At 43.2% G+C, this 21660-nt stretch overlaps 1 protein-coding gene across 1 annotated transcript in view; it reads left to right on the top strand.

Annotated features, from left to right (window-relative positions):
* LOC146830893 (fibrocystin-L-like) overlaps window positions 1–21660 on the top strand; it is a 533569-nt gene that overhangs the window by 345135 nt on the left and 166774 nt on the right. The window contains exons 55-61 of the mRNA XM_085603812.1: window positions 1120–1199; window positions 2944–3083; window positions 7693–7822; window positions 15662–15780; window positions 17811–17940; window positions 20468–20641; window positions 21434–21537. Coding sequence (XP_085459938.1) covers window positions 1120–1199; window positions 2944–3083; window positions 7693–7822; window positions 15662–15780; window positions 17811–17940; window positions 20468–20641; window positions 21434–21537 — 877 coding nt within the window. The remainder of the gene's footprint in view (window positions 1–1119; window positions 1200–2943; window positions 3084–7692; window positions 7823–15661; window positions 15781–17810; window positions 17941–20467; window positions 20642–21433; window positions 21538–21660) is intronic.

Here is a 21660-nt window from a genome sequence, read left to right as displayed (position 1 = left end):
GATTTTAGCTCACCAGATACGAACCCTCTCACATCCCCCTCCTTTGTTTTTCATGTCTGGATACTACTGTTGAACCAGAAGGTCTTCCTCCGGGTGGAGGGCAGCGTACATTCAAAAAAGACCCAATGATGATGCTGCACTAATACACATAAGCGGTAACCCAGTTCATGCCGCCTTTTGTACCTGTGTATAGTTATGAGGGTTCTTTTATGAAGGAACTAACAGAAGAAAGACCCTGGCTATACAGGACAAGTGGTCCACTCTCTTTTTGATTTTTTGCATTCAATGACAACAACACAGGAACAAAAACAGACAACAAGCTGGGAGCAGATATAGAGTGCTTAGTAGCCCACTAGCTTTCGGTGTTAAAGGTGATGCTTTTCATACACCATGTCAGTGGCCGCAGCAACCAGAATGCCCAAATCACCATGGGAGACCAATCGATATACTGCAGTGCTTTCACTAATCAAATCCCCTCCCTCGATTAGTCTTAGTACATTTATTTGCTTATCAGCTTCTCACCTGTTTCCCAAATATGAATTATGCATTGTTCTTTTGTTTTTAGTAATATCATTAGCCAAATTCAGTGATTAAGATCTAATGCAGATTTACCTGAACACAAATTGATCGACCCGGCAAACCGTGGTCTCGAGCTTCACAATGGCTCGACCTACGTATGTAGCAACCTTTTTGGATGACCCCAGACACTTCCTTAACACACTTTTGATCACCCTGGCAGAATCCTTCCTCAGCATTGGATCCTGTATTTTCTTCCTCAGAGGAAAAACACCAAACAAGATGTTGGAAGTGATCATGTTCTGGAATCTGAAATGCCATGTATACCGTGTTGGGTCACTGATTGCTGTATCAATGCTGCACCTTACTTAAGAAATAGAATCAACGATATGGGATTTATGGTGAAGAATTTTAAGAAAAAAGCTAGGCTGATAACTGCAAGTTGCACAGTGGGTGCCCTTCCTGTAGCATGGAGGCGGCCCCCAATATCACTGAAATCTCATGAGGACTCATTTCAGGTACTTAGAAAGATGCAAGTTTGAAATAATGAATTTGAATACACGACCTAAAAATCCAAATGTGCTCCTCTTTCTTTCTCTTCAGCCTATGGTCAAATCACTCTTTCTGGTTCGAAAATGGTATGCAAGTTCCAACAAATGGATCAAATGTGGTGATTCCTACAGGTACAGTACATTCGTATGTCACACTGTCTTCATAAAATACACCATATGTTAATGGGAAACTTGGATTATTTGTTCCTTATTTAGATTAGCTAAATAAACAATGGGTAGCCCTCTTATCTGAGCAATGATTGCAAATGTTAGAAACATATCTGAAGTGAGTATGAACCAGCATATGTTTTAACTTAGAAGGAAACTTGATCACACAATTAAGGTCAGTTTACAAGTGATCATCAATTTAAAATGCATAGCAAAAAAGGTCTTCTTATTTCGAAATGATCATTCAACTACCCATGTTAATATGACATAAATGGATTCATTATTACCATATGGCAGAGAATGAATAATGGAGGTTTCAATATTTTTCACCCAATAAATCTAGAAATGCTTGGAAAACATGAAGACGAAGAGGATGTGATGTTGTGGGTCCTGAGGTTTGTGTATTGACTGTGTTGATGCCAGTAGGTGTATGTAACTATCTGTTCAATGTGCATGGTGAGACTCATCAGGTGATACATATGTACATAGAACTAGTGCATCTAGTAATGGTGCGGCGGTAAAGTGTCCCTAAGACAAAGAGGAGTGATGGGAATGTATTCCGTATATATATATGCATCAGCCCATGCAGGACTTAAGACAGAGATTGATGCTACATATATCAGAGTTGGAGGAATTTATATAGCAGAGGATGCTGAGAGGAGTTAGAAAGTTCAATACCACCTCTGGAGATAGCTAACTAGCTAAGTTGTATTGTAAGCCTCAGCTTGAAGTTGCTACTGAAGACGTGGCACACCTGCTTATGAAGTTCGAGGGAGAGTTTGACCAACCATGCATAGCACAAATTGTAGATAGATTCCTTTGAAAGTAACAATATACCCGAGCAATTTGTGAGTGAACAGATGTAGTCTGAGTAGGAAGATAGGGAAATCAAAGATATTTTACGTGGATAGATCCCATAGTGTGGGAAAGCATGGCTCTCTTGGCTCCTCTTTTTCTGGCACAGCCATCTGACCAATGTTTCACACACATGCAGGCATGGTGACGATCACCCAGCAACAACAGTCACACGGCCTCAGAGCACTGCCATCTGAAGATGAGATCACCTCTTTCTCCCCATACCTGTTGGCCATTTTAGACTAGACTCTGAAGCCCCAACCACAAATCTGGTCACAAGTTGACAGGACATACACCTTTTGCAGTGCAGGGCAGTATGTGATTGGCTCTGGGCCCCTCATGTGATTTGAATTTCTAGAGCTGACCACCCCCTAGCAAACACACCCATGTTTCACAACCACAAGATATCATGGTTTTATATTTAAGTAATGACGACCACCAATGCCCCAGTGTTCTGTGAAAGTGCTTTGAGTGTTAACTGAGCCTATGTACCCATTCCAGCCTGCGTCCTGAGCAATGAGTGTTTTTGTGCAACCCCCGCATGCTTAGACCTGGGTCCTGTGTAATCAATGCCTTACTGTGCCCATCATACACTGTGAACTGTACCATGCATGAATAATGTTTCTAGACTATAAGTGATCAGAGCCCCATTGTCCCCCTTATACCATGAGACCTGTGCCCTGAGTGAACTATGTCAGTGAGTGGTCTGTGCAGTGCAAATTGTACCTTCATTGTCCAGTGACACAGTATGGCTTTTGAACCATGAAAACTGGACAAATTAAGCATTTGAACTATCAATGTGACAGTAGCTACATACATCATATTCAATTGTATGATATAATTATCTTTGTAGGCAAATGGGTGTTAGCAGATATAGATCTGCCATCTCTTGAGAAACTCACAATCTACGGGGTTCTAGAGCTACAAAATCTCACTGCGCCTTCTTCAGGATACAAGACAGTGGTTCTAAGAGCTACCTACATCTCTATACAGGTATGGAAAGTATGAAACATCCTCAGTCTAGGTATATTTTGGATATGAAACCCATTTTGTAAAAAGACCTAATGTCCCAACTAGATCAATAGTTACAGTAATTATTTTATCACTTAAAGGTTATTGAACGTCAGGTCTGTGTATGCTTGAGTTCACAGTATTGTTTCTTCTTCCATGGAGCGCTACACTGCCTGCTGATGTGATTAATGCATTATGTATAGCCACAAACTGAGAAATGAACTATAAACCTGAAAAGTGTTGTCTGGGGGGTGGAAACTTGGGTTTAATGCTATCAACTGCTCTCACAGCCATCCTACTGATCCCAACTGGATTTGAAGAGGGATTTAGAGTTCCCCAGAAAAGAGAAAGACCTAGAGTTACCTTAATGAGTGCACTTAGAAATTGATTAAATATTTAACAATATGATTGAATTTCAAGTGGATGAATAGAAGGATAGTGAGAACAGCAGAGAAATAGTATTGATGTAGCTGCACCAGTAAACTCTCGCAGAGAACACTGTGGCATGCTCCGCAGGATACCTGGAGATATTCCTAACTGGTCTGTCAAAATGGTAAATAACAGAGGTTTACATGTGAGTCTCGATAATTTAAATGTAGAGGGAGGTAAAGAGAGTGAGGCTTGGGTGAAACATGCCTAAGTGAAAAGGGCAAAACAGAAGAACAAGCAGTTTTCAGCAGATGTATAGGTGGAGACCTATGGAGATCAAAAATCTGAAGTAGCATTAGAAAATTGATTTCCCAAGGAAGGACAGAGAACGTATACAGAAATCATGATTCAGAAGTGGTGATGACAAAACGAGCACAAAAGATAGCAAAGACCTGGGACAGAGGCAGGCAAACAGTGGACTCCTTTTATGATGATATACTGGTAGACCGTATGATAGTTCTGAAAGTGTGCTAGTATTATATGGAAGTGAGCAACGTCACTCATTTTTGGAAACCACACTATGTTTCTGCAGTGAGATCACTTGCAATTGCAAATGCAAATTAGATGTTCATTAAAATGTGCACTTTTCTTTGTTCTAGAGCAACACAATGGAGATGTTCTCATGTGATAAAGGTTAAGGGCGTTTCATGCCTACCTCGGTTAATATACCCTTTGATTCAGTACCACTGGTGGCTCTTATGCCTAATTGATCACAATAATATGTTTGAAGTACTGCTTAATGTCACCATGTTTTTGCTACATGGTCCATCTGATCACTCAATTTACTGACAGCAATTTATTGAACTTGGAGGGAGCGATGGCTGAGTTGGTCTTGACCTGATTTAAAACTTGTTACCTACAGGTACCCTTACATTCGAGCAGCAATTGATTATCTCTCCTAGACAACTTACCATGGGTCTTCATTCCTGGGGAGGGAGAATTTATCCAAGGGTTTGTATCTGGGGTGGGGGTGGCTCCTTTTTACTCTTTTGAGAGCCTTTTCCATACAACCACATTATTAGTCTTCCTGTAACTCTCTTTGGTGAAATGAGGCATTACCAGGGTAATTGGGTACAGAGCAATAAATTACAACAATAATTGCTTGGTCCTGATCACTGATACCCCGTGTATTGCTAGCTCCGGGACTAGGCGCAGACTAAAGTGATTGTAATGAGGCCCTAAGTCTTTAGACCACACATTGCAATCAATGCGGCTCTCTTTCAAAGAACTATTGAAATGTGGACTAACCACTCACATCCTAAATCTCCTATCTAACTGCATATCAATGTCACCCTTATCATTGCTCGGAAAACCAAAAAGCAGATGTGTATCTCTGCAATTAACAGCTTACATAAAATCTCTCATTAGGCTCTCAGTCAGGTTTCTGCAAAGCTTGCTGTTTCAAAGTGGCCATCATTAATATCCAGGCCGATGTTCTTCTGATACTAGATCAAAGCCATTCCTGTCTCCTTGTATTCTTTCATCTTACCAAAGCCTTCGATATTGTGATTCGTGTGTGGCTATTGTTGGTTCTTGAGTACCACATTGGTCTTCGAGGCATGGTGCTGAACTGTGTTGTTTCCTTGGTCTCAAAAGAGTCAAAACGTATAAAGATTGTATGTCGCATTTCAGTCTCCCCAGTGGTATTATGTGGTGTACTGCAGGGCTCCATACTGTCTACCTCATTTTTAAATCTATACTTGAGCCACTGAGTTCTCTGTGTGAGTGTACATGAGACACTTTTCATCTAGTGGCAGCAGGGCCGGACTGGCTGTAGCGGGCATCAGGCGATTTACCGGGAGGCTGGAAGGGTGGGGGCTGGTTTTGCAGGGTTGGGGGTGCTTTTTGCTGCAATATCGTCCCCCTGAAACAAATGCAGCAGTGCCGCACACTTGCAAAACACCCCCCCGCACTTGGAGGTTGGTCCGACACAATTTCCAGGGCTGCTAGGTTCCCAGTCAGGCCCAGGAAGGCAAACAGGTTTACATTAAAATATCATTGATAAAGGATATCTTTGGATTGTACTATAGATGTCATCGAGCCACAAGCACGGGTGGCATATAGCGTTCTAAAACTCAAGCCAAAAAAGAGGAAGTTTTTTCTGGTCTCATCAGGACAAAAAAAAATGATTCTGATCTATTTAAAGAGCTGACAACAGCAGATTTCTTTCCTTCTTATTCATTTGTCTCGTTAGGATTCACATCTGAAACTGCCTTTCATTGGTACCCCTATTAAAAAGTCACCAAAACGGTAAACTTCTGCTTTAATGAATTAAGCATGTATTTACTCCTTACTGGAAAACGTTTGCTGTGCAGAGTTTGATTATATCACAGTCAAACATTTGCATGCCACAATCCTCATTTATCCTCTGAAAGCCAACTTCCATGCTACAACATTATCATCACATTTCCCTCATCCACTGATTGATTTATTAAGATGAGAACTAAGTTCAGGCTGGGTTGTCCTGCATCCAAAGACCAACATCATAACAATCCCTCCCACCTCCTAAACTTGCTCCACATTTCCATGCGTAGCAAGAATACACTACTAAAATAAACTCATCTCTTCAGACCCACCCAAAAACAAGGCCAGTGGTTTTCAGGAGTGCCCGCCGCCTTCTTTAAAACTCTAAATCAGAACCAAAGGGCATCAGAGCTCATTACAGGAAGACTGCTGCTATAGATGAACACTTACAGTTTGTTACATTACAACAGCATTACTAAGAACAGGTCATAGGCGGCAAACAGGCAACGCTTGTGTCTAGCTAAGGAAATTTATGCATGAGTCTCTCAGTTATAATTCTATTTTTGTGCTTCTTTGTGGCACACCAAGCGAGTTGCCACTTCATCAGTGGGTGGTAATGTGGGTCTGATACTTTAAGGATGCACCATCCAGACATGGTGTTTGTCCCTTGGCTATGCATGTAGGCTCATTGCAAAGGAGTCACCACCTATCACCCCAGCCTCAATTTACTCTGATATTGTCAAGAGTGAAGCAATGCTGGTGAATGTCAAACGGAGTCTTGTCCAAATTTACAACAGTTGAGCGTTTCGCATTTGAAATGGTGAAAAGGTTTTTGGGGTTGGAACTGCCGGGGAGAGAATAGTGTGATCATTGTGAATGTATGGGGTGGGATTTTTGCTGCTTACATAACTGCTGCCAGAATGCGAAAGTGCATAGTCAATTCCTAAATTGTAGTATAGTTGTTGGCAAAACAAAAACAAAAATCCTTAATAAATCTGGGACTTCCTGTAAGTTCAGGTGTTGAGATGTATGTGTGGCCGAGTGTACTATAAACCCGTCAAAACATTGTATACTAGTTCGATCACACAGCCCATCAAAGTACTGCTGTCAATAGCCTATGCTAACGTAAATCCCAATCCAGCTATCCGCATTGCATTCTTTTTCCATGTATTTAGTGCGTCACGCCGTGGTGTAGATGTCTAGGCGCTTTAAGCAGGCACACTATTTAATGCATTGAGACAGTTTGACAAGCACGTGCTCTTGCCTGACTAAACATCTGACTTGAATGGCCTGGGGCAGACGGATTTATCGTCTTTTTAGGAGTCTGTCTTGTACTTCTGGTCTACACTCCTTATGTGACTTTCTACTGCTCGGTTTTGGGTTTCTGCTCGCGTCTTCGTCTTTTTTCTGCTTGAAGGGTTGTCTCGTGAACGCACTCCCTTTGCTTGGCGGCGTAAATGTCAAGAAGTCTAGGTAAGGAATAGTGCTCTAGGGGGTCTAAAAGACATCCAGGGAAGAGATGTTTCTGTAAGACACGCAATGGATTGTCACTTAACTGTCCTATGTTGTGGAGACGACCTCGGAGTCTAGTGGTATGTAGAGATGGCCCAACAATTCAACTGCCCTATTCTGTAGAAATGAGCTAGGAATGCAATACTGGTATAAACAAACGCCCAAAGTGAATCATTCTGCTGACTTTCAATGCTCACAGCCAGTTTCACAACCAATCGTCATTGCCCAGTGGAGTTTGTTTTGTGCAAAATGTTGGAATCCTTACTGTTTTTGAACAATGTCTGTAATTTATAGCATATCAGCAATAAGTATGAAACACATTTCTCTGTATGTATTTTCTACTGACCATGCCCACATGCTGCCCACATGCTAAAGTTGACTCCATGTGTGCTCTTGCTCACAATAGGGTGGCCGGTTAATAGGAGGCTGGGAGAATGACCCATTCCAAGGAGAGTTACACATCATCCTGAAAGGAAACCACTCGACGCCTGAATCAGTCTTGCCAGATGGACCCATTGAAGGGTCGAAAGTATTAGGTAAACTTTGGGCGTTTTTACGGAAGCGGCATAACATTTGTGCTCAGAAAGGGCACCTCTGGTAAAACAATTCAAACTGTTTAAAGTAGAGAGCAATAATGAACCACAGGGATCCTGGTTATAATGTGCTATTAGGAGACTAGTGCAACTGTCATCACCACATTAGTATTTCAGTGAACCATTTACAATAAAGGCTTTTTAGAAACACTGATTCTGATTCATACACAGTCAGAAATCTGCACCCACAGATTTCCGACCTCACATTTATGCAGATTTACAACTCTTTGGAGTTCACAAACCTTAAAAACTTGTACGGGTTGCAGCTTTCCAGGTGTAAACCAAAAAGAGATTTGTGAATTCCTTTTCCGCAAGCAGAAATATTCACGTGTGTGTGTGAGCCCTGGTCAACTGTTTTTCTTTTTTTTCTTAGTGGGAAAATAATCCCTTTTTAGAAATGTCCATCCCCTGCCTCACAACCAATTAGGGAGTATTTTTCTCCGGAGTTTTATATAGCGCGAAGTTGACCCAAAGGAATCGGGTATCGGAGCGCTTTACATGAGCACCAGTTGCGTTACATAAGGGTTTTCATTTGCCTCTTTCCTCCTGGATGTATTCAAGATCATGACAAGGGTACACCGCTTTGACCATGTTCTAGGTGTTAAGGAGTCGGAAAACGATTTGTAAATACCCACAAATGGCAAAGGTTGTGTCTGTTCACAAACGTCCAGGACATTGCTGCCCTCTAACGCACAGTAGAGGGCAGCACGCTAGCCTCTCACTCCCCCCAGTGGTGTGGCGAAACTTGAGGGAGCCCCCCTGCAAAGCACATTGAGTGGGGCCTGCACGCTCCGGACCCAGTCAGGAAATCTCAGGCCAGAAGCCCGCCCCCGTGCACAGTGCTGCCGGGTCCCCTGGAGCTCGCCCCCCCCCCCCCCACCGCTTGCCTCCCAGGGGCTGCAAAGGCTATTGTTACACCACTGATTGCCCCTCGCTGATAGGGACCGCTCATTCCATCCAAAACGTGGCGCAGAGCAAAGCGCGGGCAGCAGATACAGAAGTGAACATTTCAAGGGAGACGAGAGTGGGGCCTCTTGCCATCTGTGCATCAAACCTCACCTGGGCCTCCCAAGCACTCAGCTGCCTCCGCTGCGCGAGGTACTTGACCCCTCTTAGATGAATGTAAATTATTTTCCTCCATTCATTTGACACACATTCGATCCATCAAGCACGTCATTACCGGTTCCTTTGGTGTTCTTTAATCTGACATGAAATCCTATAGGGAGGGGACCGTTTAATTGTGATGACTTGTGGACTACAACCCCTGCATCTTGTCTGGAAAACAATTCTAGTAGTTGGTGCTACCCTAAGCAAATGTTAATTATTTAAGAGGCTGTGTAGTGCATACCTGCCTCTATTTTCAGGGTATTTTTGTCTCAATGAAAAGGGCACATACTTGAATCAAACCTCAGAGGTTTGATTCACCAGACCAGCTTTCAATATGATTTTATAATTCAATGCGGATTTCTTGTTGACACTCTTAGTATTGTTAAAAGATAAAACATTGGAAGTATTGTGAGGCGGGAAAGTCGAAGTCTGAAAATATTGCAGTGTGGCTACTGCTGGGTGAACTCATGAGGGCAGATACCCAGGCAGCACAGATGGCACCTCCAGAGAGTGTTTCCACACACATACTGAGAAGAAAAGGCTTTCACCAGCTTCTGGTTGAAGATGCACACAGAGATGTTCATCGCGCACAAATCAAGTATGTTTGGTATGGGTTGAATTGTTAGTGAGAATAGTCTGTACATGAAATTAACCTGGGACGATGGGTCAGTGAATGGCCCCTCGGTTAGCCACAAATGCGGCTAAGTGAAGGCTTCAAGGGTCAATCCCAACAAGGCGGGCTCAGCATTACATGCTCCTGAGGTCCGTGAATTACTACCATAAATTGGGTAATAGTTACTCATTGGGGGGCACCTCAAACATTGGTTGTCTTTTTTTGCCTCCGTGGGTATTATTTGTTTCACCGGTACTAACGGAGGCCTGCCTTCCGGTTCCATGAAACTGGCAAATTAGGAAGTTTATTAGCAGGTCTCTTGGTAAGATTGGTGTATGATGAATGGTGGTCTAGAAATCCGCGGCTGCGCATTTTCGATAACGGTTTGTCTTTTCTTTTTTTTAGTATGTGGGTGTGCTATAGCTCAAGCAGAAATCTCGGCAGAGTTCCCACACCTGCCCACACTTTGGAAGGTGCCCAAATCCCCAAAGCCTTTTAGTCCCTCCCAGTTAGTGGAATGCTAGGGGTCTGCTACCTCATGGTTGTCTCCCTTCTGCATACTTCCACCAAACAAAATCCCCTCAGTCACACAGGGAAAATGATTCAGCAGGAGCGGTGGGTGAGATTTTAAAGTGGTGGGGCGCAAACGAATTAGCATACAGCACCGTAGCGAGCGAGCGCAGCGAGCGAGCCCGAACCCCAAAAGGGGGGTTTGGGGGGATAACCCCCCCCAAGAAAATTTTGAAAAAAAAGAAGAAAAATCGTGCATTTTCAAGCAAATTTGAGAAAGCAGGAAGGTTAATAAAGCAATTGTGAAAGTGCAGTTATTACATTAATAGATGGCATAACATAGGTAGCTGCTTATTCAGTATTACCACAGAGCTTCATACATTCTGTCCTATTATGCTCAGGTGCTGAATTCAGACTATAAGACTCATGGAAATCTCAGCTCTAAGAGTAGAAGAAGTTGCACAGCAGTGTAATGGTTGCCAGGCTCGTTCCGCAGGAGCGTCAGGAACTTGAAGAAAAGTCCACAGTCTTCCCCTACGGCCTTCCGACTCTATTAGACTCTAGAGTAACGAATGGCACGCAAGGGGAAAACAGGGAAACAAAACAAGGAAAGGCGGGGGAAGAAAAACAGTCTTACAAACAACATACTGAATAAGACTCTAGAGTAACGAATGGCAAGCAAGGGGAAAACAGGGAAACAAAACAAGGAAAGGCGGGGGAAGAAAAACAGTCTTACAATATAGTGAATATAAAAGCGGCAGCGCAATGCGCTGTTACCGTGATTCTGGTTGAGCTGAACTTTGTACACACACTTCACATAGGTCCACGCAAGTACCCCAAATATAAATGGTATAAAGCAGTGTTTCCCAAACTGTGGTCACATTCCCAGGGGGGTCCTCAGGCAGTAATTTTAAAAGCACAAAAAAGTTCCTTGTAGAATCAGCAGTTTTCCAGCAACAATAAAAGTGTCAAGATTACGTCGGTGATTAATGTACCTGCTGGAGAGAGATGAGAGTTGTGTCAAGTGGCAGCTTTGACTTATCTAATGTAGCACAGAGGGTTAATATGCCTACTGCAAAGAACGTGTACCATGCATTTTGAAAAACATTTTTTATGTGCCTAGGTTAGTGGGTTACTGCTTTAGTCACAGATTCTTTTGTTACTGTGCAGTTCATAAGTGACAACCGTAATCTAGCACAGTGACCTATAAACTGTCATCAAAGAGCTGCTTGCAAGCTGCATGATACAAGTTAGAAACATATGTTTGTTTCAAGTCTTTCATTATCCTAATCCTGCTAAAAAGGTTTATTTGGGTGGAAATACATTGTTATTGTTAAAGTCAATGCTAACCACTGTTATGTTCTGAATCCTGAGTTTGTGCTTCTCCAGACCAAGCACTCTTTAAAAATGCCTACCAGTATGAATAACATGTGAATCCTACACCCTGTAGTCGCATTTGCCTTATGTAACATTTTCTATACACTGATTTACACGTATGAATCATTGTCTCCATGGGGCAGATTTGCAAGAAAATTGACTGTGTGTCGCAAGCCATTTGGCTGCGCCGCACTGAGTCACTTTCGAAGCACAGGGATGCGACATATTTACAACAATATGTTGCATCTCTGTGCTTCCCCCTGTGCTGGCGCACAAACTGCTGCCATACGCCTGCACAGGCACATTTGCACCATGGCAAATGTTATCTTCGAAAAATGATCACAAAATGTGTTTAGGAGTTAGAAGCATAGGAGGGACTGTTGGCTTCAATTTCATTGGCAGTTTGAAATGGCGGATGACGACAAAGGCAGCAGCTCAGAAGCAATCACACTGATGAAATAACAGACTTACAGTCCTTCTTAACTAGCATTTGCAAAGCAATAGGTCTCGCATTTGCGAGAGTATAAGCTATTGGCATTGTAAATGACAATGCCTTTTATTTATCTGTTTTGATAATTAACACATAAAAGGCATTGTCATTTACAATGCCAATAACTCAAAGTCCTGTAAATGCGAGACCTATTGCATTTCAAAGAAACGGACGCCATTGTCCCGGGCTGCTTGGAAAGTGCGCGCTGAATGTTGCAGGAAAGCATATCGTGCCTGCAGTAGGTGAAATTCATTAAAGAAAATAGTGCTTACAGACTAAATAAGACATACCGTGTAACAACAGAAGTAAAAGGGCCAGTCCTCCTGAGGACACAATGAACTTTACTGTGTGCATCTGGGTTATTGTATTGGGGCAGGAGGAAAGAAGGACGCACACAATTCATATTAAAATAAAATATTAGCATGTAGTGCCCTTAATCAGCAATAACATCAAACATTCAAAGTTACTTGAGCGTGAGTCAAATTTCACCGGAACAATTACTCGGGCAAAGTCATCTTTTCTGTTTAAGTTTTGGACTAAGCAGTAACAACGCGACATTATGCTTTTTTTCTGATCTATTGTTCTGCAGTAAATTATGTGATCTGTCTGGAAAGAGCCTTGATTTCTTGGAACGCAAATCAGTAATGGCAATTAAATCAATGTCACATTTAGTCTAAATTGGTAATCCAAAATATACTCATATCCTACTGATAAACAGTAAGGATGTGATCATTAATTATGCCTGGTAGTTAGTTGTTGACTTACAGCTAGAAATAAACCCTCCATAAACACGGGGAGGGTATGTTTTTGTCTAAAAGGTACAATGTTGTATATTCTCACAATGTCAATAGTATCTCACAGCAGTGCGAAGTCATGCCACACTGTTAATGTCACATATATATAGCTCCTCTCTAGCTCTGGGGAGCTGGATGGTCGCTCAGTGGTAGAAGGAGAAACTACCCCTGCACTGATTTACACAAGTGTCACTCACTTTAGGTAAAATAGGGGTGGAATCACAAAAAGCACTACAACCAAAGTTCAGCTGGCCCTCCAGCAAGATGATTACGCACTTGGCGGAAACTGCATAAGTACAAGTACACAAGAATGCTGAATTTGAGGAGATTGTCCTTTGTCCTTCCATCTCATTTTTCACCTAATGCTGCAGTTTGCATGTCACAAAGTGAAAGCTGTATCTCTGTGTTCTGTGCAGTTCTTTGCTTGGCATAGTATAGAAATTGCAGACAATATTTAGAAAAGCCTTGCGCACTACCAGTCATTGTGATGGTCTGCCTCTGAGTTCCGCTTGTAAATGCAAGCCTGTCTTATCCTTCTGTTTGGTGAGGACCCCAGACTGCTTTCAATGCAGAAATATAAAGCAGTATGAGCGAAACAAAGCTGCTGCATGCAGCCGAACACCCAACCGGTCTTCATTCTGGGGGAAGCGACCAACCTTCAGGGCTCCGATCCATCCCAGATAGTATGCAGGGCCCATTTTAAAATGCCTGGTGGCGCGTTTATTCACTGAGACTATAAAGGATTATTCAGGAACACCATGTGTTTTTCTATATTAGTTTTTGCAAACAGTTGGGCTTCTGGGAGGTAAAACCACCTTGGGGGTCTCTCGCTACTGATGGTCCATTCTATGTTGTTATAAGAAAGTTCGGGGCTACCTGTTGTTCCACGAGCTCTATCCACACTGGCACGGAACAGTAGGTGGCGGTGCCCCCTATAACCCCGATGAGGCGCTAACTCTGGGCTTTGAGATACTCTGCCCTGTGGGAGTGACCTTTGACCCAGAAGGACTACTTTCCAGATCGGATACCTTCCACCTGGTAGTAATTATGAGCCAGATACACAAAAACTTTTTCTGTGAGTATGAAGTCATGGAAGCCTCTCTTGGGTACAGAGTGGTTTAATGGCAGGGCCTGCCTTCTGCCATGCTGACGTTTACCAGTGGGCTGCAGGACTCGGGGTTGTTTTTAGAGAAGAATAAGTTGCCATGCTCTAACCATGCTTCCATGGCCCTAGTCTGGTAAAGTCCTCATGGTTTGGTGAACACTTTTTTTTTAGCAGGCCCGATTTTATTTTTTCAGTTCGACCCAGAGTACTCTTGAATTCTGATGCCGGAATGACAGCGTTGTTATGTGATAGTCGTGCTTCCTACCGACCCACACGTGACCTACTCGCGAACAAGACATGCTTACTTGTAAAAAAAAAAAAAAAACACTTTATGAATCAGGGCTGCTACACAGTGGAATAATAAAAGTTAATAAAGGAATTTTACAGGTTGGTATTTAAGCAATCGCCTGTACATTGGCGTCGTCTCACACTTTAAAGGGTCGGGAGGGGGGGGGGTTCCCGCAAGCATGCAATGTCACTGCCAGGCCAGATAACATGAGTGAGGCATGAAGGGGTCATGTCTGATGCTAACAAGCCGTGCACAGACAGCACCGGGTTGAGGACACACCCCGCGCCAGGGATTCACACAGTCTGCGGCTGCCCGTGCCACAGATTCACACAGTCTGCCCGCGCGCCACGGCCCCACAATGCACCGGGACTGGACGCCGCTTCCGCGGCAGACAGGGCCGCATCAGCAAGACGCAAGTGGCTCCCTCTGAGCAGATAGAATTAGAAAATGACATTTTAAAAGTTAAAACTCAAAAAGGTCACGTCATTGCGATGGTTTGTGCTGCGCACATACTAATCTATTACAGACTGGAGAAAGAGCCACGTGTCAGTCTGATATGTTGAAATATTCATCTCCTGCAATATTAATGTGCGGGGGCCCTCAGCAATATAGTATTATACTAAATACTTGTATCTTACCTATGGGAACGATTCAACGAACTAATGAAGGTCCTGCGCAAGCAGTAGCCACAGCACACACACCGTCCCTGTCGAGAGTGGAGACAGAGTGAAGTTAGTGAACCAACCCGACCGTTACTTACGTCACGCTCTCGGCATCCAATATGGATTGCCCGCCCCTGCGGTGACCGGCCAATCCTGGCGCAGTGGCGCTGCATGCAGCACCAGGATTGGCTTGGAGGGCACAGTGACTCCTCGCCCTGTCGCCCTTTTGCTGCCAGCGCTGCCGCCAGCAGGTCCTGCACCCCCCCCCCCCCCTAGCTAATGGGGCCGGCCTGGGTGCGCATGCTCGGGCAAGTTGCTGCCCGAAGCATACATGCGGGGATAAAACACAGACGTCACCAGCCAGCCCGGCCCGCCCCCCCCCCCCCTGCACACTCCCGATAAAGTCGGGTGCTGCCCGGCGCCGTGTAAATGCCTGGTAAGTAATTAATTATTTCGAGTTTAAATCTTTATTTATTTTATTTCTTTAACGCGGGTCCAGGGCTGGTGGGGCTACGCCCCTACGCCCCAATGGACGCACCGCGGCTGTGATTCAGTGCTAATATTCAATAATAATATACACATTTACATTTGACGAAAGAAAAATGGATAAATTAGCAAACGCCTGGGGGTACCTGCCACAGAACTCTGAATTATCACAGCAATTAAAAGTCACTATATGTGGTGATAAACTGTGATATCGTGCAGCATACGATGATCAGCCCCTTGGGTAATGTATAGGGTATGGAACCTTTGAATACAAGCGCAGTAATACTGTGTACGGGGACTTACATCCAGTGTGACGCCGGAGCATAACCCTCTATTTTCTGATCTGCAGGTGTGTTTGGTGGACTGGATCTTCATGGAACTCCCCGCTCCGTGTACAAAACAAAATTGTCAGAAACAGCCTTGGCCGGATCAATAAACATATCTTTGGTGGATGAAGTGGACTGGAAGGTGGGAAACTAGTAACTGCACAGTCACGCTTTGTATAGGTGGCGTGGATTTTCATGTTCACTTTCAGTCCGGGATGGCTATGTTCTATAGAAGCTGTTTTTGCAAAGTTCATCGTGCTTCCTTTACCACCTAGCTATATGGACACTATCTTTTTTTAGTAAACACTTCATGCCTCTTTACAGCCACTTTAACCATTATAGTGTGTCTTCCATCCAGCCTTGGTGCTACCCTAGTGCATGGCTGTAATTCTTGCTGATCCTCCTTGGCCCCGCCCACAGTACATGGCTTCATCCGTCAAGTCCACTCCCATATGGAGGACAGCCATGCACCTAACAAATACACTGCTCAATATTTGACTAGCAATGTGCTGTTTGTATTCTGTGTGATTTCGACCTTACTGCATGAGCTTCTGAATAATGCGAGGGATCCCACTAAGGGTCGAGTCAGGGGGCGAGACATATTTACGTAGGATTTGAAAACATAAAAATGAGATTTGCAATATGTATGCCATTCATCTATGAGTAATGCAGTGTCACTGGTGGTAACCTCCATTGCACCTGACAGTTCACAACCTCATGGGGTCACAGCCCCTGTACTTATACCCGCAAAGTCTTTGCTCTGGGGGCATGTCAAACAATTTTAGAAGTGCACAACTTCCCCATTCAATCCCCAACCCTAGCACCAGAGACACTACAGGGAGGCGGGGACAGCATTATGAAAGGCAGGCACAGCCCTATTGAGGTGCAGGTGACAACTCCTCCCAACACTCTAAATGCAGACCCGGTCTATTCAGCCTGGCTATGAGTCACCCAAGGAAGGCAAGGCACATCTCAACCCCCCTTTTGACTGTCTATTGTGAATGCACATCCCCGGCGCCTGTCAGTCTAAACCAGATGGTGTATACATAACCAGGCAGGGCACAAAGAGTCATAAGCACACAGAACTGCCCCCTTCTAAAACGGGCATTTCTAAAATATTAATAAAAAATCTGTTTTCACCAATAAGTAGGATTTATTACCACTATACCAAACATGGCCATGCTACACCTTTCATATCAGAAATTACCACTGAAAAACATATCAGGTAATTTCCAATGCAAATCTAAGAGAGGAGCAGCCTCACAGCAGTGAGAAGCCAAATAGGCTGTTTGTCACTACCAGGACATGCCACACAACACAGGGACACCTCCTACCTTTTACCTACACAGCACCCTGTCCATAGGGCTACCTAGGGCCTACCTTAGGGGTGACCTATTTGTAGTAAAAGGGGAGTTTCAGACTTGGTAAACACTTTAAATACCACTTCACTGTGGCAGTAAACTGCGCACAAGGGGCCTGGTTCGGCAGAGGCCTGAGACAGGTTTGAAAGGATACTTCTGTGGGTGATGCAAGCAGCGCTGCAGGCCCACTAGTAGCATTTAATTTACAGGCCCTGGGTATATAGGATACCACTGTACAAGGGACTTACAGGTAAATTGAATATGCCAAACAGGTGTAGACCAATCTTACCAAGTTACAGGAGAGAGCATGTGCACTTTGGCACTGATCTGCAGTGGTAAAGTGCCCAGAATCATAAACCCAATAAAAACAGGTAAGAAAAATACAGGAAGAAGGCAAAAATTTCTGGGCTAACCCTGCAAAATGGCCTGGTCCAACAAGCAGAAATGTGCAAACTCAGATTTGCTCATGCTGGTTTATGGTCAATGCATTTTTATAATTGATCATTTGAAAACAAGCCATTGGCCTTTTGGCAAGTTGCTCTGACTACCAAAAGCATGCATGTGTAGAAATTCTTATCTGCTTCACACATCAAAATAGATCTTCATGTTTGTTCAGTGCACTTTCAGTTGTGTAAGTTGCGCTTGCGTATTGCAAATGTTTGTGGAATCTGCTAAGCTTTTAAAAACCTTATAGGGAGTTAGGAGTAATTCAAATGGCAAATAGACACAATTTAGGAATGTCCTTTTCAAATAAGACATCAAACTTCAAGTACATCTGTTTTTTAAATCTGATTGTGCAATGTTTCACCAGGTGGGAGAAGACATTCTGATCACCACCACCAGCTATGATGCCTGGCAGACAGAAACTAGAAGGATTGTTAGTGTCTCACCCGACAGAAGAATCCTCACTCTAAATCAGTCTCTTTCTTTTGGCCACATTGGTAAGTGCCAACCACTGTAATTTGTTTGTGTATCTTAAGATGTAATGTAAGGCTTTGCACCAGTAGTCATGGTTGCATAGATGGCAGAAACGTTTCGCAAAATGGAAAAGTCTTGCTTTAGGCAGGCCTGGGTGGAGTTTACTGATATCCGCTGCTATGCGTAACTCTGCGAAGTGACCAAAAACTTAACGTTGGCGAGTGCGAGCAGGAGTTCACACCCAGGCCTTTTAAGACCCATCGCAAGCATCCTTAGTAGAACCTTGGCGAGCGCACATATTATAAGCCAATCCTTTCTCCAAAGCCATGAATTCACATCATTATCATCTACTGGTGTTCATACAATTTTGAATTTCACTGTAATTGTTACTAATGGCCGCTTTGTGTTGAAACATTTCAAAAACATTATATTTTGTTTAGCTAGAAACTAGTTAAAAGCAACACCAACAATTTCTTCATTTAAGTAGGTAGGCACTTTAGTGAAAGATGGAGGGAAGCATTTTTCCTCGTCCCTGTAGTGCAACCATCTCCTGCGGTCTAGTGCACACAGTTGTGTAGCTGGTTAGATGGGTGTTAGTGGGTATCCAGAGGTGGTCACAAGTTGCACTAGCCCCTACTCTAATTAGCTGGTGAGATGGCATCAAGGTACTGAGTGGTTGGTAGTGCATAGCTGCCGATGCAGAGGTTTTACTATTGAATGAGTCAAACCTCACTGCCTATAGTTCTGCCCCTGTACTACACAAGAATGCGACTGCTGAAACACGCCAGCAAATGCATCTTACCAAAGGGGGCTTGGTCTACTTCCGTAATACCTAAATGCGTCACATAAAACAGCATTAAACCGTAGCTTGGGATTGCACACACACTACAATCACGGTATTCGTGTTGTAATATTAATTGTTAAACCTAGCACTGGGTTTTGTGTATACATTTATTTTGCATAATCCCAGGTAGCTGTGAGATTTGCACATTTTGAAAGACATGGGATATAAAATGAGCATAAAGGTGATATTTCCACCAACCCTTACCAGGTGTATTTTGTTTTCTGAAACAGGAAATAATAAATAGTCTTAAATTACAGCTCATGAAAGAGACCGAATGTGTATTTGACAGGCCTCAAAATAAAATCCAACTCATAAAAAACAATTTAACTAGAAATATGCGTTGCGTACAAGTAAATAATACACCGAGATAATACCAACCAGATCATCAGCAACGTAAAACCACAGTGTTGGTGGTGGCTGCTGAGTAAGCATTTGGGCTTTAGTCAGAACTATGCGCCTCTTCAGAGCAGCATTATGCGCTCTCTGCACAGTTTGAAGTATCCACAAATACATACTCGGAAGTTTGTTTTATTTTGATACTTTTCTGTATTTCCTGTCATGTGCAGTAAATGCTATACTCATCATGTTCTGACAGAAAAAGGAAACAAGTTGTACAATAGGTATCTACAGCAGTGAAAGCGACTGATGCAGTGAAGATAGTGTAGTTCTGTGCCAAGGAGTGAACATGTTCTCACTGGAGAGGATTTGCTGCAGTGTCTTTGCTAAAGTATAATTTAAGGAGAAGGGCTTTCATTTCAGTTTAGAAAGCGAGTGAGCATGTTGTCAATGAAAGCTGTTGGCTGTAATGTCTTAACTAATGTATTGTTGAAGGAAGATTTTCAGTTCCATTTTGAAGGTCGCCAGGAGGTGGTGCTTAGAGGTCGTGAGTTTGAAATTCTGGTTGCGCTACCTGAGAGACTGTGTCAGGAGTTGTTACTTTTTAAGTGTTGGGGGGTCTAGTAGCAATGCTTTGGCATTTCGCGATGGTCTAGACCCTCCTGAAGGTTTGAATGTGTCTTCCATGTGAAGCGGATGTGTGTAGGGCCTTTGGGTGATGCAAGCGGACTCTTATACAGCCCGGGCTTCAATGGGCAACCAACAGAGAGCGACCAGCATGGATGTGATGTGGTCATTCCTTTTGGCCCCGTAGATGAAGCGTGCTGTAGAGTGTAGGGTCGATTTCAGGGAGGTGAGATGGAAGACCAGTCAAGAGAGACTTACAATAGTAGTTCAGGAGAGCGCCGATGTGTGAGCAAGAGATTTCAGATCTTGCTCTGGAACGTAGTGTGGATTCCCCCATAGAAGACACAGGTCATGGAGATGATTTCTATTGGTTCTTTGCAACCTAGCTTTGTGGGAGATGTAGTATGTTGTATTGCTTCTCTTTGCTGTAACTAAGAACTAAAGATAGAAAAATGCATAAGGCGACCCTGCCTATTTTGTGAACAAAATGCATTTACTCCAATAATAAAACAAACCTTGAACCTTAGTCCTTAGATCACAAATTCCCAAATGTCTATGATGAAGTGATGATGCACTCTATTTTAATTCTTTCCTCTGATATTTATTTTATATTGTATTCTTATTCTAATAAATTAAAATGATAATGCTTTGGAGGAATGAGTGAATCACTGAACCTGATTTTTCGTCAAAGTAGGTAACCTATTAATATTTTCAAACAAAATCTACAATTCCTCTTCCTACAGCTGAAACTCACCCGGTGCCGGAGACCAGTGTCAGCTACACTCTGGCTGCAGATGTGGGCCTGCTCAGCAGAAACATCAAAATAATCGGTGAAGATTATCCCGGGTGGTACAAGGAGTCCTTCGGCGCCCGCGTGCTGGTCAGCACGTTTACATATAACACCTATACATATCGAGGTAATAAACAATTGCTGTTCTCTACTTATAGCGTTTTCTACCATTTGTTGGTATAGTCGACAGTTAGCCTTTGTTCTGATGAAGTTTCTGATGTGGTGAAATGAATTCGTCATTTAATGTGCCAAACGTGGGCTTTATTCAGTTCTTTAATCAAGGACCCTAGGACTTTAAGCTTTTGCCATCTTTTAATCATCTGCCAATGGGAGAATGAAGAACTCCTGCAGATGAGGGAATGAATATTCATTAGGAATCATGCAAAAGTGTAGGGACAGATGCACACTGAAAACCAAATATAGAGTCACCTTTGCCCGCAAGCAACACATACAGGATTCCATGCACACAATGAACCCACAAACATGTATGCATATTATTCTGCAGTGCAAATAGTCACAGATAAAGAAAGATGTGATCAACTGATGTACAGACCCACAACCACATCTGTGCATTAGCAAACTACCTTGTTCATGTGTGCCACCGTCATTGTGGCTTGTATTTTCAGTCAACTGCGCGTGAGATGCTGGGGTTTTTAAGCCACTGCTGGTGTTAACCCCTATTGCCTATTCCTGTATCGATATTATTAAATTTATGGGTGCTTATTTATATAGTCCTGCTCTTATATAGTAAATGCATTTTTTAGAGGATTCAAGATGCTCACTCATAAAATGATTCAAAAGAAGTTTGGGAATGATGTAATGAAGGTCACGCGTTCTATTAATGTTCAAAAGGCACTTTTTGGTTTACTTACTTGGTCAGTTTTTACCGTCGCTAAAGCTGTCCTCTCTTTCTCCTTAGGAAGCGCACGGATCAGTAACGTTGAATTTTACCACAGTGGCCAGGAGGGCTACAGGGATGATTTTGATCCGAGATATTCACTTGCCTTCCTCAACTTAGACGAGGTGTGACACATTATTATTTATTTTCCATCTTTGATTTGGAAAGCTGCATTTTGATCTGAATCATGTTCTGTACCTATTAATCCTTTGCTTGCAGTTTGGTGTAGGGGAAATGGGCCGAATGCA

The sequence above is a fragment of the Triturus cristatus genome, chromosome 5_1 (genome assembly GCF_964204655.1).
Source record: "Triturus cristatus chromosome 5_1, aTriCri1.1, whole genome shotgun sequence".
NCBI lineage: Eukaryota > Metazoa > Chordata > Amphibia > Caudata > Salamandridae > Triturus > Triturus cristatus.
Note: the sequence above shows the minus strand (reverse complement) of the source record. Positions and strands in the feature narration are given on the sequence as shown.